At 35.3% G+C, this 17066-nt stretch overlaps 1 protein-coding gene across 9 annotated transcripts in view; it reads right to left on the reverse strand.

Annotated features, from left to right (window-relative positions):
- The window catches only part of SGCZ (sarcoglycan zeta), a 920121-nt gene that overhangs the window by 81855 nt on the left and 821200 nt on the right, over window positions 1-17066 (reverse strand). For all 9 annotated transcript variants that reach the window (XM_079908978.1, XM_079908974.1, XM_079908973.1 and 6 more), the window contains one exon: window positions 13085-13172. In XM_079908978.1, the coding sequence (XP_079765104.1) occupies window positions 13085-13172 (88 nt within the window). The remainder of the gene's footprint in view (window positions 1-13084; window positions 13173-17066) is intronic.

Raw genomic sequence — 17066 nt, forward strand, 5'->3', positions numbered from 1 at the left:
AATGAAAAGAGCCAGCAAAAATCACTAACTATTTGGGCTCTCACCCCATTTGACCAATAATAAGCCTGGATGAAAGTATATGTCAATTAAGGAATATTTAAAAGACACACATATGATTTCTTGCAGATAAATCTAGATTCTCATCATTGAATTAAGTTGAACCAGTAAACATGTTTTATTTCTTGCCCCCTACAATGATTTTATCTAACTGCATTTTGCTGTTGTGTTCTCAGCCTTCTTTAAAGCACTCTACCAGAGTATTAGCAGACCCAATGCTTCTTTTGATATAGAGTTGCTAAAAATAGTCTATAATATGTCATCTCATTTTCTTGCTGTTAAACTATTGTAACTTTTGTTCAGTGTATGTGAGGAAAAATACCGGGTTTCCCATAAGATGTTTAGATGTTTTCTCCTTAAATACAGTGGGATCATGTCATTAGTCACATTTCCCTTTACACCTTTACTACTGGAAAGCTCAATGCAGTTTAATCAATCTCTTGATAGGATACAAATAGCTTTCCTATGGATAAACAATGTACTAATTTTAACGTAATTTTGTATGTTAGTCCATTTTTACTTATCTCCTTATAAACTTAATGTATCTCAAAAGTGATTGTTTCATCCTGTAGACTGTATTATTCATGTATATTGACCCAAAATGGTAAGAAAACAAATAAAAATATATTTGCCTTACAGAATCCTAATGTGAGGATTGTTTACCAAGCTCATCTTCTCTAAACAAGAATAAAACAAATTTGATTTTTAAGTGTGTAGCTGATCGACAGCCCCTGGAAAAGGCAAAGGACTGGTACTGACACCTGTCTTTGGGCACATGGGCTGCTTATATGTCCCACTCCCTGTCCGGCTCCCTCATAAATCCCCTTAAGGTGATGAAGGAAAGCGCCTCAGACTTCAGAAGAAACCACAGTTGACCCTGCTGCAAAAGCTGTCCATAACTGTTTTCATCATTATATGGTATTTAATCCTCAAAATTTGAAATATGAAAAGAAAATTAGCACTAAATGTAAATACTTTAATTTCTTGCAAATAACATTCTTTCTTATTACATTAAAACAACCATGACTTTGGGCACTGAAGAAGTACGGAAGAAAGAAAAAATGAGGAGTTATTGATTGTAATTAAGGTTTTTATATAATTTGGTATGTCACTGATTTTTGATAAATGTAACTGGAATTAAGAATATCAAAGACGATAATAGCTAGCAGTTCCTAGGAGTTAATTGATTCTCCTATATGTGTTGATCACTCAAAAAGGAAAATTATGATGACATATGAGATTCCATTTGAAGCATATGGTTGTGATTTTAAACATATTTTAAAAGTAAAATTTTAGAACAATGACATTACAATTATTTAATACACAATTAGTCTTAATGTTTTACTGGGATAATGATAGACACGGCATCGTGGAACTTATCATGTTTATGACACAGGACCACATAACAGCCATGCCAGGTTGCTCAAACATCATTGTTTGTGACTGAAATTTAAATGAGGGAGGCTACCAAATAAAAAGAATTAAAAACAAAAACTAGTTCTACACAGTACTATCATTCCTTGTTCAACTTTTCAATTATTCTTCCTTTTACTTTTATCCTCCAGGTATAGACTGATGACAGAAGGCATAAGAGAAGGAAAAAAAATCTTATTATTTTTCAGCCATTGCTTTTTCAAAGATAAATAATGCTTTGTAATGGAATGTAAGAAAAAGTAACATATAATTTTCATACCTTAATCAAATTGACAAAGAGTTACTGAAAACCTTAATTGTTTTGCTGAAATCAACATTTATATTGTTTAAACTATTTATGAAAGTAGTTTAAATATTTTCTATTATTGATCAATGTAATATTATTGTTAAATAAAAGATAAGTCATTATCTGAATCATGCCGTGGGAAAGGTTATTACATTTTTAGCAAATCCAATTCCTACAGCATTAATTATCACTATTATCAGTATTATGAACAATGTCTATATCAAAACTACATGACAATATTTCATCTGCACTTCCCTAAGGAAATGATTTTTATTCTATATATCACATTGTAGCAGTTTCCTAAGAGACTATAATAAGCTTCACAATAATGGTGCATATTTTATCTAAGTTATTTGATGGAAATGTCCTGAAAAATATAAAATATAGTACTATCAACACATATGAACATATAACACTTAATATCACACATTGTTTTTGTCACTTATATAAAAAAGGAATGTCCTGCTAGCATAGCAATTACAGATTGAAAAATAGAAAATTTGACCTGGAGAAGGATTCTGAGAATTAAGTTCTTGTTGGTTTTCAAGGAGTCTGAACTCCTGGGATTCTGTACTTTCTTAAACTACTTCCCCCAAACAATCCGATACCTCTCTTTCAGCTTTATTCTAAGAAGAGAAATTTGTAAGAAGAAATCTGGAGTTCATTCATCTTCTCCTACCTTATGAAGGTCATAAGAAATTAGAGTCTTGGAGGAGCTCCAAGATGGCGGAAGAATAAGACTTGGAGATCAACTTCCTTTCCACAAATACATCAGAAATACATCTACATGTGGAACAACTCCTACAGAACACCCACTAGAACGCTGGCAGAAGACCTCAGACCTCCCCAAAGGCAAGAAACTCCCCATGTACCTGGGTAGGGCAAAATAAAAAAGAAAAAACAGAGACAAAAGAATAGGGATGGGACCGCACCAGTGGGAGGGAGCTGTGAAGGAGGAAAGGTTTCCACACACTAGAAGCCCCTTCGCGGGCGGAGACTGCGGGTGGTGGAGGGGGAAGCTTCGGAGCCACGGAGGAGAGCACAGCCACAGGGGTGCGGAGGGCAAAGCGGAGAGACTCCCGCACAGAGGATCGGTGCCGACCGGCACTCACCAGCCCGAGGGGCTTGTCTGCTCACCCGCCGGGGTGGGCGGGGCTGGGAGCTGAGGCTCGGACTTCAGAGGCCGGACCCCAGGGAGAGGACTGGGGTTGGCGGCGTGAACCCAGCCTGCGGGGTTAGTGCACCACGGATAGCTGGGAGGGAGTCCGGGGAAAAGTCTGGAGCTGCTGAAGAGGCAAGAGACTTTTTCTTGCCTCTTTGTTTCCTGGTGTGTGAGGAGAGGGGATTCAGAGCGCCGCTTAAAGAAGCTCCAGAGACGGGCGTGAGACGCGGCTATCAGCGCGGACCCCAGAGACGGGAATAAGACCCTAAGGCCGCTGCTGCTGCCACCAAGCAGCCTGTGTGCGAGCACAGGTCACTATCCACGCCTCCCCTCCCGGAAGCCTGTGCAGCCCGCCACTGCCAGGGTCCTGCGATCCAGGGAAACTTCCGCGGGAGACCACACGGCGCGTCACAGGCTGGTGCAAAGTCACGTCGGCCTCTGCCCCGCAGGATCGCCCCACATCCGTACCCCTCCCTCTCCCAGGCCTGAGTGAGCCAGAGCCCCCGAATCAGCTGCTCCTTTAACCCTGTCCTGTCTGAGCGAAGAACAGATGCCCTCAGGCGACCTACACGCAGAGGCGGGGCCAAATCCAAAGCTGAACCCCGGAGAGCTGTGCGAACAAAGAAGAGAAAGGGAAATTTCTCCCAGCAGCCTCAGGAGCAGCGGATTAAATCTCCACAATCAACTAGATGTACCCTGCATCTGTGGAATACCTGAATAGACAACGAATCATCCCACATTGAGGAGGTGGACTTTGGGAGCAAAGATATATATATATATATATATATTTTTTTTTTTCTCCCTTTTTCTCTTTTTGTGAATGTGTATGTGTATGCTTCTGTGTGTGATTTTGTCTTTACAGCTTTACTTTTACCATTTGACCTAGGGTTCTGTCTGTCCGTTATTTATTTATTTATTTTTACTTTTTAAAAATGTTTTCTTAATAATTATTTTTTATTTCAATAACTATTTTATTTTGTTTTATTTTATTTTATTTTATCTCCTTTCTTTCTTTCCTTCTTTCCTCCCTCCCTCCCTCTCTCTCTCTCTCTTTCTTTCTTTCTTTCTTTCTTTCTTTTTTTCTATCTTTCGTATATTTTCTCCCTTTTATTCTGAGCTGTGTGGGTGACAGGCTCTTAGTACTCCCGCCAGGCTTCAGGGCTGTGCCTCTGAGGTGGGAGAGCCAAGTTCAGGACATTGGTCCACAACAGACCTACCAGTTCCACATAACATCAAACGGTGAAAATTTCCCAGAGATCTCCATCTCTATACCAAGACCCAGCTCCACTCAACGACCAACAAGCTACAGTGCTGGCCACCCTATGTCAAACAGCTAGCAAGACAGGAACACAACACCACCCATTAGCACAGAGCCTGCCTAAAATCATAATAAGGCCACAGATACCCCAAAACACACCACCAGATGTGGACCTGCCTACCAGAAAGACAAGATCCAGCTTCATCCACCAGAACACCAGTCCCCTCCACCAAGAAGCCTACACAGCCCACTGAACCAACCTTAGCCACTGGGGGCAGACACCAAAAACAACAGGAACTACGAACCTGCAGCCTGTGAAAAGGAGACCCCAAACACAGTAAGTTAAGCAAAATGAGAAGACAGAGAAACACACAGCAGATGAAGGAACAAAGTAAAAACCCACCAGACCTAACAAATGAAGAGGAAATAGGCAGTCTACCTGAAAAGGAATTCAGAATAATTATAGTAGAGATGATACAAAATCTTGGAAATAGAATGGAGAAGATACAAGAAATGTTTAAAAAGGACCTAGAAGAACGACAGAGCAAACAAACAGTGATGAACAACACAGTAAATGAATTTAAAAATTATCTAGAAGGGATCAATAGTGGATTAACTGAGGCAGAAGAACGGATAAGTGACCTGGAAGATAAAATAGTGGAAATAAGTACTGCAGAGCAGAATAAAGAAAAAAGAATGAAAACAATTGAAGACAGATTCAGAGACCTCTGGGACAACATTAAACACACCAACATTCGAATTATAGGGGTCCCAGAAGAAGAAGAGAAAAAGAAAGGAACTGAGAAAATATTTGAAGAGATTATAGTTGAAAACTTCCCTAATATGGGAAAGGAAATAGTTAATCAAGTCCAGGAAGCACAGAGAGTCCCATAAAGGATAAATCCAAGGAGAAACACGCCAAGACACATACTAATCAAACTATCAAAAATTAAATACAATGAAAAAATATTAAAAGCAGCAAAGGAAAAACAAAAAATAACACACAAGTGAATCCCCGTAAGGTTAACAGATGATCTTTCAGAAGAAACTCTGCAAGCCAGAAGGGAGTGGCAGGACATATTTAAAGTGATGAAGGAGAAAAACATACAACCAAGATTATGCTACCCAGCAAGGATCTCATTCAGAATTGATGGAGAAATTAAAAACTTTACAGACAAGCAAAAGCTAAGAGAATTCAGCACCACCAAAGCAGCTTTACAACAAATGCTAAAGGAACTTCTCTAGGGAGGAAACACAAGAGAAGGAAAAGACCTACAATAACAAACACAAAACAATTAAGAAAATGGTAATAGGAACATACATATTGATAATTACCTTAAATGTCAATGGATTAAAGGCTCCAACCAAAAGACGTAGACTGGCTGAATGTATACAAAAACAAGACCCATTTATATGCTGTCTACAAGAGAACCACTTCAGACCTATGGAAAAAGATGGAAAAAGATATCCCATGCAAATGGAAATCAAAAGAAAGCTGGAGTAGCAATTGTCATATCAGACAAAATAGACTTTAAAACAAAGACTATTACAACAGACAAAGAAGAACACTACATAATGATCAAGGGATCAATCCAAGAAGAAGATATAACAATTGTAAATATTTATACACCCAACATAGGAGCACGTCAATGCATAAGGCAAATACTAACAGCCATAAAAGGGGAAATTGACAGTACCACAATCATAGTAGGGGACTTTAACACCCCACTTTCACCAATGGAAAGATAATGAAAATGAAAATAAATAAGGAAACACAAGCTTTAAATGACACATTAAATATGATGGACTTAATTGATATTTATAGGACATTCCATTCAAAAACAACAGAATACTCATTCTTCTCAAGTGCTCATGGAACATTCTCCAGGATAGATCATATCTTGGGTCACAAATCAAGCCTTGGTAAATTTAAGAAAATTGAAGTCATATCAAGTATCTTTTCCGATCACAACACTATAAGACTAGATATTAATTACAGGAAAAAATCTGTAAAAAATACAAACACATGGAGGCTAAACAATACACTACTTAATAACCAAGAGATCACTGAAGAAATCAAAGAGGAAATCAAAAAATACCTAGAAACAAATGACAATGAAAACACGATGACCCAAAACTTTTGGTATGCAGCAAAAGCAGTTCTAAGAGGGAAGTTTATAGCTATACAAGCCTACCTTAAGAAACAAGAAACATCTCAAATAAAAAACGTAACCTTACACCTAAAGCAATTAGAGAAAGAAGAAGAAAAAAATCCCCAAAGTTAGCGTAAGGAAAGAAATCATAAAGATCAGATCAGAAATAAATGAAAAAGAAATGAAGGAAACAATAGCAAAGATCAATAAAACTAAAAGCTGGTTCTTTGAGAAGATAAAATTGATAAAGCATTACCCAGACTCATCAAGAAAAAAAGGGAGAAGACTCAGATCAATAGAATTAGAAAGGAAAAAGGAGAAGTAACAACAGACACCGCAGAAATATAAAGGATCATGAGAGATTACTACAAGCAACTATATGCCAATAAAATGGACAAGGTGGAAGAAAGGGACAAATTTTTAGAAATGCACAACCTTCCCAGACTGAACCAGGGAGAAATAGAAAATATGAACAGACTAATCACAAGCACTGAAATTGAAACTGTGATTAAAAATCTTCCAACAAACAAAAGCCCAGGACCAGATGGATTCACAGGCGAATTCTTTCAAACATTTAGAAAAGAGCTAACACCCATCCCTCTCAAGCTCTTCCAAAATATAGCAGAGGGAGGAACACTCCCAAACTCATTCTACGTGGCCACCATCACCCTGATACCAAAACCAGAAAGAAACCACAAAGAAAGAAAACTACAGGCGAACATTGCTGATGCACATAGATGCAAAAATCCTCAACAAAATACTAGCAAACAGAATCCAATAGCACATTAAAAGGATCATACACCATGATCAAGTGGGGTTTATCCCAAGAATGCAAGGATTCTTCAATTTACGCAAATCAATCAATGTGATACACCATATTAACAAATTGAAGAATAAAAACCATATGATGAACTCAATAGATGAAAAAGCTTTCGTCAAAATTCACACCCATTTATGATAAAAACCCTCCAGAAAGTAGGCATAGAGGGAACTTACCTCAACATAATAAAGGCCATATATGACAAACCCACAGCCAACATCTTCCTCAATGGTGAAAAACTGAAACCATTTCCACTAAGATCAGGAACAAGACAAGGTTGCCTGCTCTCAACACTATTATTCAACATAGTTTTGGAAGTTTTAGCCACAGCAATCAGAGAAGAAAAAGAAATAAAAGGAATCCAAATGGGAAAAGAAGAAGTAAAGCTGTCACTGTTTGCAGATGACATGATACTATACATAGAGAATCCAAAAGATGCTACCAGAAAACTACTAGAGCTAATCAGTGAATTTGGTAAAGTAGCAGGATACAAAATTAATGCACAGAAACCTCTTGCATTCTTGTACACTAATGATGAAAAATCTGAAAGTGAAATTAAGGACACACTCCCATTTACCACTGCAACAAAAAGAATAAAATACCTAGGAATAAATCTACCTAAGGAGACAAAATACCTGTATGCAGAAAATTATAAGACACTGATGAAAGAAATTAAAGATGATACAAATAGATGGAGAGATATACCATGTTTTTGGATTGGAAGTATCAACATCGTGAAAATGACTCTACTACCCAAAGCAATCTACAGATTCAATGCAATCCCTATCAAACTACCACTGGCATTTTTCACAGAACTAGATCAAAAAATTTCACAATATGTATGGAAACACAAAAGACCCTGAATAGCTAAAGCAATCTTGAGAAAGAAAAATGGAGCTGGCGGAATCAGGTTCCCTGACTTCAGACTATACTACAAAGCTACAGTAATCAAGATAGTATGGTACTGGCACAAAAACAGACATATAGATCAATGGAACAGGATAGAAAGCCCACAGATAAATGCACGCACATATGGTCACCTAATCTTTGATAAAGGAGGCAAGAATATACAGTGGAGAAAAGACAGCCTCTTCAATACGTGGTGCTGGGAAAACTGTACAGGTACATGTAAAAGTATGTAATTAGAACACTCCTTCACACCATACACAAAAATAAACTCAAAATGGATTCAAGACCTAAATGTAAGCCCAGACACCATCAAACTCTTAGAGGAAAACATAGGTAGAACACTCTATGACATAAATCACAGCAAGATCCATTTTGACCCACCTCCTAGAGAAATGGAAATAAAAACAAAAATAAACAGATGGGACCTAATGAAATTTATAAGCTTTTGCACAGCAAAGGAAATCATAAACAAGATGATAACACAACCCTGAGAATGGGAGAAAATATTTGCAAATGAAGCAACTGACAAAGGATTAATCTCCAAAATATACAAGTAGCTCATGAGGCTCAATATCAAAAAAACAAACAACCCAATCCAAAATTGGGCAGAAGACCTAAACAGACATTTCTCCAAAGACGAAACAGATTGCCAACAAACACTTGAAAGTGTGCTCAACATCATTAATCATTAGAGAAATGCAAATCAAAACTACAATGAGATATCATCTCACAGCGGTCAGAATGGCCATCATCAAAAAATCTACAAAAAATGAATGCTGGAGAGGGTGTGGAGAAAAGGGAACCCTCTTGCACTGTTGGTGGGAATGTAAATTGATACAGCCACTATGGAGAACAGTATGGAGGTTCCTTAAAAAACTAAAAATAGGGCTTTCCTGGTGGCGCAGTGGTCGAGAGTCCACCTGCTGATGAAGGGGACACGGGTTCGTGCCCTGGTCTGGGAAGATCCCACATGCTGCGGAGCGGCTGGGCCCATGAGCCATGGCCACTGAGCCTGCACATCCAGAGCCTGTACTCCACAACGGGAGAGGCCACAACAGTGAGAGGCCCGCGTACCTCAAAAAAAACAACAACAACTAAAAATAGAACTACCATATGACCCAGCAATACCACTACTGGGCATATTCCCTGAGAAAACCATAATTCAAAAAGAGTCATGTACCAAAATGTTCACTGCAGGTCTATGTACAATAGCCAGGACATGGAAGCAACCTAAGTGTCCATCAACAGATGAATGGATAAAGAAAGTGTGGCACATATACAGAATGAAATATTACTCTGCCATAAAAAGAAACAAAATTGAGTTATTAGTGGTGTAGTGGTGGGTGGAAGGACCTAGAGTCTGTCATAGAGAGTGAAGCCTGGAACTTTAAGCATACAACAATATTTGTCATTTTTTAAATTTACCCAAATTCTAAAAATGTTTAGTTTACAATGAAAAAATGTGGAAAAATATTCAAAGTAAGTCAGAAAGAGAAAGACATACCGTATGGTAACACATATATATGGAATCTGAGGGGAAAAAATAGAAAGTTCATGAAGAACCTAGGGCTAAGACAGGAACAAAGACACAGATGTAGTAGAGAATGGACTTGAGGATATGGGAAGGGTAAGCTGGGACAAAGTGAGAGAGTGGCATGGACATATATACACTACCAAATGTAAAATAGATAGCTAGTGGGAAGCAGCCACATAGCACAGGGAGATGAGCTAGGTTCTTTGTGACCACCTAGAGGGGTGGGATAGGGAGGGCGGGAGGGAGACGCCAAGAGGGAGGAGATATGGGGATATAGGTATATGTATAACTGATTCACTTCGTTATAAAGTAGAAACTAACAGACCATTTTAAAGCAATTATGTTCCAATAAAGATGTTAAAAATATATAAATAAAAAAAAAACAAATGAGAGTCAAAAAGAAATTACAGTCTTAAATTTCATAGGGAGATTCTGATATATCAGAAATTTACATAAAGCCTGGCACTTTAAGCATACAACAATATTTGTCATTTTTAAAATTTACCCAAATTCTAAAAATGTTTCGTTTTAGTTTTGATTATGTCTTGAGCTGGCATATATATAAAATATTTTATTTGCCTTATTGGATTATAAATAATCTGGTTTCATATTCTTAGAGTGAGTTTGGATTAGAATTAACACACCGGTCTGCCTAGGCCATGGACTACACGTATCCCTGAGAACTGGATCAGTAGGAAGGTAGACTTGTAAACAAAACTAGAAGGGCAGAGTACAAGGGCAGTGGATATTTGCTTGGTTGAACAATCTTATATGTATTTTTGAGAAAAATGTTACAAGTAGCTACTGATAAGGGAAATTTTCTTTTCCCATTTACAATGAAAATAAAATGTGGAAAATATTCAAAGTCTGTCACATTGGTAGAATTGACTATACTTTCCTAATCATGATTGATAGATTTAGGGTAGAGATTAGAATTTTTTTACCTAGACAGTGAAGAATAACTGAATTTATTTTCCATAAATATTAGTCTATTTTGCAGTAGCATATTTTTTAAAATATTGCCAAGTAATGTCATGCCTAAACTATAATCAAGACCATGCCCCTAAACAAAAACTGAAAGAATGAAAAAAAGGAAATAGGAAAAGAGGCTTAAAACAGTTACTTTATGTCAATATAATTAAAAATGAATCCTGACTGAATACATTGCTTGAATCCATCCATTTATCTCTTCAAAGTCTACCTAAAGATAATTTTATCATGACATGATTAAAACATTATCCACACATCAGGCACACTTTCTGTGATACTATCCCAGAGACACATTGGATAGAAAAGCATCATGAAATTTTTCACATGATAGCAATGTATTTGTAACTTAAGTGATACCAAAAATTACAATCACCATCATCCAAATAATAACCAATTCGAGATTTAATTGCCTAAGATTTGCAGACAATGAAATTGCCCCAATTCTTATGTATGATTCTAAATAAATGTCCGTATCTCTATTTTAGAGATGAGAAAAGTGAGTCTCCAAGAGATAATTATTGTTTTGGAGTCCCATATGGTTTGACTCCGAAAATGAATACATTATGCCTGACCTACTCCCCTTTATCTACTTCTTCCTTTGTTCTCTGTATGTTTATTGAAACATACAAAGCAGTGAAAAGATGGAGGTCACCAACAGTACATTCAGAGGACCAGGATATTAAACAGTTTTCAGCTTAAGCCTCACTGGAATGAGTATGTTTCTATCCACAGAAATAAGATGCTGCATCATTAAATAGACTTGCTTCATTTAAAACTAAGCTTAATCTTTCTCCTTAACCTATCACCCTTTCTGTTCCTCTTCATTCTTCTCTCTTTCTTTTCGTGTAATTGGAAAATATTGATTCTACGTTAAAATCAACTTGGAACAGTGGTTGAAAACACAATCACAATACTATTATTCTTTATTTACTGCAGGAAAGCAGGTAGCAAAATGTAAATGGCATTTGATTATCCTTCATAAAATCAAACAGCCTCTTTGCTCTATAGGTAGTACAGTAGTTATGTAGTGATTGCATGTGACAATGGACATTGGTATATGGTCTTTGCGTGTTTAATTTACAGGTTGGCATTTCCACTATGGACTTTTTTTTATTTTTTTTAACCAAGAAAAGGATGCAGAATAAAGTTCTATCTAGCTAAAGAGTTCTCAACATTAAAAAAAATTATGATATGGAAAATCTGCCCAGTTTAGGCCTGTTTCTGCAGTTCCAACATAGCAATAGTAAATTGGCATGGACATTTAAATTAAGCACCTGGTGCTTCTGAATCAGTTCTGTGTCCACAGACATATTTCTTTTCTCTAATTTTAATCCATTTGTCTATAGCCCCCCCTTGTAATTGATATCATGTCACAAAATACTATCAAATGTAGCAATTGATAGATATCTACTGACCAACTTTTATAATGTAAATAAAATGCAAAATAAAATTTAATAATTATAATAAAATGCAATCATATTTTTTCAAAATACACATATGCCACAATGTAAGTTTCACTTTTGGCTTCATTAAAGTGAGTAACATCAAAAAGTGTTTCATATACCTAGAAATAAGTGGACAGAATCAAGTTCATGTTTATAAATCTCACATTTCATATGTCATACTCTTTTGTAATTTAATTAGAAATACTGGAAACATACATTTGCATTACATGATGATTAATTTCTCAAGATAAGGATAACTCAGCCCTCAAAATTGCAATTTACTCTTTATAATATACTATCATACATATACAATATCAGTAAGTATTAGGTAATTTTCCCACAGAAAAATACAGTATTTTAAAAATATTTTAGCAATTACACACAAATCAAGTCTTTGTATCATTTTACATAATTACAACTGACTTTTAGTTTCCCTTTTTTCTTATAAAAATTCAAATAATACTGCCACTAACGAATCTCTAAATTAATTTTTGACAATATGAGAAAACATTAGTAATATTTTATCATAAACTTATATTTACAACTTCTAAACCCTATAAACCTTAAGATATATATAATTTCAACATCAAATTTATAAGTAATTGATCAATGTTAAGATTTTTTATATTCAATTACTGTATTATTTTTTCTAATTTTATAAGCAGATAATAATTAGTAAATTATTTGTTTAGAACAAAGGATACATAGATGTTACATCTCATGTTTGTTTTAGCCTATTTACTATAATTTAACATATACTAGGGAGATATTGTTAGGAAAGTGCTACATTTCATAATTCAAGAGTAATAACAGCAAAATATATGTAATTCAGTATCACAATAACACAGTGACAAGAGTAACAATGACCATAACTAGCCTATGACAAATCAAATCATGTGCAAGCTAATTGGGCTGGAATGGGATGCCTAAATATATATTAGAGAAATAATATACTTCTGCTTTTCCCAATTTAAACAACCACAGAGTTTTAAATGGAGTAAGATGGTATGAGCAATCTTTACCCCAAAGCACTCACCTACTGTCAGCTGTCCAGTTAACTGCCCCATGTGATTTCTTGCATTCACTGTTACATTCCTGTCAGACTGTAAGACCAGTGGACTATCCTGGGAAACATGTATAAAATAAAGAAATCAAATAAAAAATAGAAATATAGTCAAGATTTGATATATAAATTTATACTGCACTTGCTTGGGTATTATTAAAATTCTATTTCTTTGTTTTCTATTAGGCAGTTATTTTAACATCCCAAACATTGGTTGACCAACATAAAAAATATGGGTGCCTCATAATAACTATTTGACATAATAGGGACGTTTCCATTTTGGTAAATAGGAATTAACTACTCGATGCAAACATTTCCAACTCTACTGATGACTGCACATCACAGCTGTAGTAACCTCTCTCCTTGCCCCCCTCCCAGTGGCATAGATACCTGCCTTTGGAGATATTTTAGACCCTATACAAATGGGGAAGTCACTTTTAAGCTGAACTTGCAACTTTCAGATCTCAGCTTAAATGTTACTTCCTTGAAAGTGCATCCCCTGATCACTGTAACTACAGACTCATTCAATCCCCAAACTCCCAATCTCCATTAATTTTGTTCAAAGCACTATCACAAGACAAATTTATTTTGCTAATGTATGTGTTTACTTGTTTTTTATTTGTTTCTGTCACAAGAGGAGATGTCCATGGGGCAGGGACTGTGGCAGTCACGTGTACACAATTTTATTCCCACTACTTAGCATACTGCTGAAGGAAAGCATTTACTAAGTGTTTATTGAATGGACAAATAAATTGTCATAATAAAATTGATATTACTTTATGTACCTAGATCACGGAGAAATGCTTTGTAAATCATAGGATGATTTAAGAAAGGAGGTATATAGAATAAAAGAGTATAACATTTTAGTACAAATAACCTGGGTTAGATGTTTACTTTTATCATTGATTTAGCACTTAAGAATAAAATATTTTACTGAAGACAATATCACTGCCTTAGGAACCTATGTATGAGGTATTGCCACTACCTGTCTCAAACAAGTAACTTACAACTGGCTACATTCTCCTTTTTATTATCTAAAACAAGCATGGTGATCATTTACAAATTGTCCATTCATTCATTCAACATAAGTATTCTGAGAATAATGAATATATTGAGTGCTCACTCTGTACAACATACAGGCTTGGAACATTTCAGGGATCAAAACATAAAACAGTACCTGTCCTCATGGAGCTTGTAATCTAGATATTGAAATTCTATGAAAATCTCTCCCAATACCATCCTCAACATGTAGGTGCTTTGTCACTTCTATGCCAATGTAAATACACAAGTGCTTTCATACATGAGCCATATAAAAACTCTTTCGAGAAAAGAATTTGAAATTTGTGATTTGGATATACATAATAAAGATTTTATAGTTTTTTTCCCCTAAAGCTGTTTTGTCCCTTCTGACTATATGCAAAGCACTGAGCAAAGATACACACGCATACACACACACACACATACACAAACAAATGTTCCTTTAAAAGTGGGGTTTGCTAGTATGTCTAAACTAAGGCTTAATATTTTAAAGTAATTTTCTGCATTTTTAAGAATAGATTTATTCTCTGAAATGAGACACAGCTGTACAAAACCACGCTAATTTCATTCTGTCTCATCGCAACTCATTTATTTTTGCAACAAATCAAAAGTATTACACCTGCAGTTAAAAAAAAATCTAGTCCTTTTTGCATTGGTATTTCTAGGCTGCAGACGTTCTTTTTTGAAAATATATCAAATATATTTAATTAATTCCCTCATTCCTTTCAAAGGGCGTATTCAAATTCTGTTTACAATATGGATTGTGGAGTAAGGACTATTTGCAAATAATTACAGTATACCCAGTAAGGATACTGCACAAAGAGAATGGCTAATTAAAGCACAAAATATTTTATTTTAAATTGGCAAAATTAAATACATGTTGCCCCTATATTTAAAGAAGGAGCTTTGAATTAAATAAAATTAATTTGAATGTTAAGAAAGAGCAGAAGCCTATAAAGCACCTCATGGTTCAAAACATTGTAAATATATGTTGGTTGAATTTTCATTCATATATTTCAATATTTTCATGATATAACATATATGACTGTTGTTTAGATTTTAAAAAATTGATGACACTATATGCTCATATTTGAATTACTAAACATAAGTTTCTGTGAACTGTAGCATAAAAAAGCATAACCATTAGAATGTACACTATAAGAACTATGTAAGTATATTAAAATAAGTATTACTTTATTAAATATTTTAAGATGAGAGAAAAGTCCATTTTAAAGAGGCAATAAGTATTTAATTTGATTTACTAGAGAAAGAGCTCTGGGTTAGAATTGAGAGTTTCATCATCACGTCTCTTTGTTTACAACATATCAACTTCTTTCTCTTACTCTAACCAGAGAGATCCTATTGAGGTTCTATCCCTGGCATTCTTTCCTTTTCATTACATGATTCCACCAAATTTCCCCTCTGAATTAAATTTTTGTATCTAGATTAAAATTCTACTATGGTAAAAACAGCAATCATTTTACTGACTAAAGCTACAAACATATAGCTATCAGAGGTCACAGACAATTCTTCACACTGTATTCAGGTGACATCAGTATGTTTTACTGATTTATTAAAATGTGATCAGGTGAACTGAGTCAAAATCGAGTAACTGTTGTTGGTAAACAAAATGCAATGCATGTAAGAGCATTGTTTTCACTGACGAATCACACTGTCCTTTCTGCATTATACTGATATATCACCCCGATGACATTTTTTGGGATTAGAACCATGGCTTATACATTTTAGGTCCACAGCATGACCTTTTACACAATATACACTCATATATTAATTATAACATGATTAATTAAAATATACATATGTGATAAAAAAATATATGATAAGACTAAGAGCAACTCTTTCAATCAATCCTAAACAATTTATAAATCTTATCGCAAACACATTCTTAGGTGAAAATCAGTACCAAGAAATTACTTCTTACCAAAAAACTGACATTTAAGAAGGTTTCATATCTTCTTTCTTGTGTTCATTTCTCCAAAGGTCTCCATATAAGAAAATAACTTCCACTAATAAATCATTGGTTTTCACTCTTTTTAAAAAATATTCCCTCTTCATGTTTCTTTATATTATAATTCTGTGCTCCAAAACTTTGAAAGCTAGGGTCTAGTTTCAGATATTAAAATAAACATATCAATACTCCTTATGGTTTATTCTTGCTGAGAACATGAAGGGGAGAAAAGTTATCTGGTAGTATTAACTCTCAAATAGAAATAAGATATGTAAGTCTATAAGGGTAAGTAAGTATTATTCTGCACAATATATTAGTATACATATCTCTTTTGGAGGAAGAAAAATTTCTTCTTTGAATTCAAATATTTTTCCTCCAAAACCAAGAAATCTCCTGTAGCAGGTATTTCATAGTTTTCTGGAGCTGACCTGCATCTTGGCTGCGACTCTAGGAAATATATTTGCCTTCTTACGCTTCTCTTGAGACAAAGGAGGTAGGTAATCCAGGGAGAGAGGCAATGGTACCATTAAGGGGGCCTGAGAGCCCTCTCTTACAATTCTCTTATGCTCACATTCTTTATGCCAAGGGCCTGCTTGTCACCTTGTTAATGGTTATAGAAAAATAATGCACTGTGTCCTCATTTCGATGTTGTTGATAGGCTATGCAAGTGACTGAGGGAAGAAAAAGATCCTTTTCTTCTTATTTCTATTATGTTCACCTTTGTTTATCAAAAATATTTACTAAGGGAAAAAAGATCCTTTTCTTCTTATTTCTATTGTGTTCACCTTTGTTTATCACAAATATTTACTAAGGGCCTATGATGTGTCCAGCTGTTTGCTGGGTATGAAACAGAAAAAGGGTAGACAAACTTTCTTCTCTTATGTAGTTTAAAGCAGACAAACAATAAGCCAGGCATATAAAAAGAGAGAGAGAGAATGTTACTAGTAA

This window comes from Stenella coeruleoalba (genome assembly GCF_951394435.1).
Source record: "Stenella coeruleoalba genome assembly, chromosome: 21".
Lineage (NCBI taxonomy): Eukaryota > Metazoa > Chordata > Mammalia > Artiodactyla > Delphinidae > Stenella > Stenella coeruleoalba.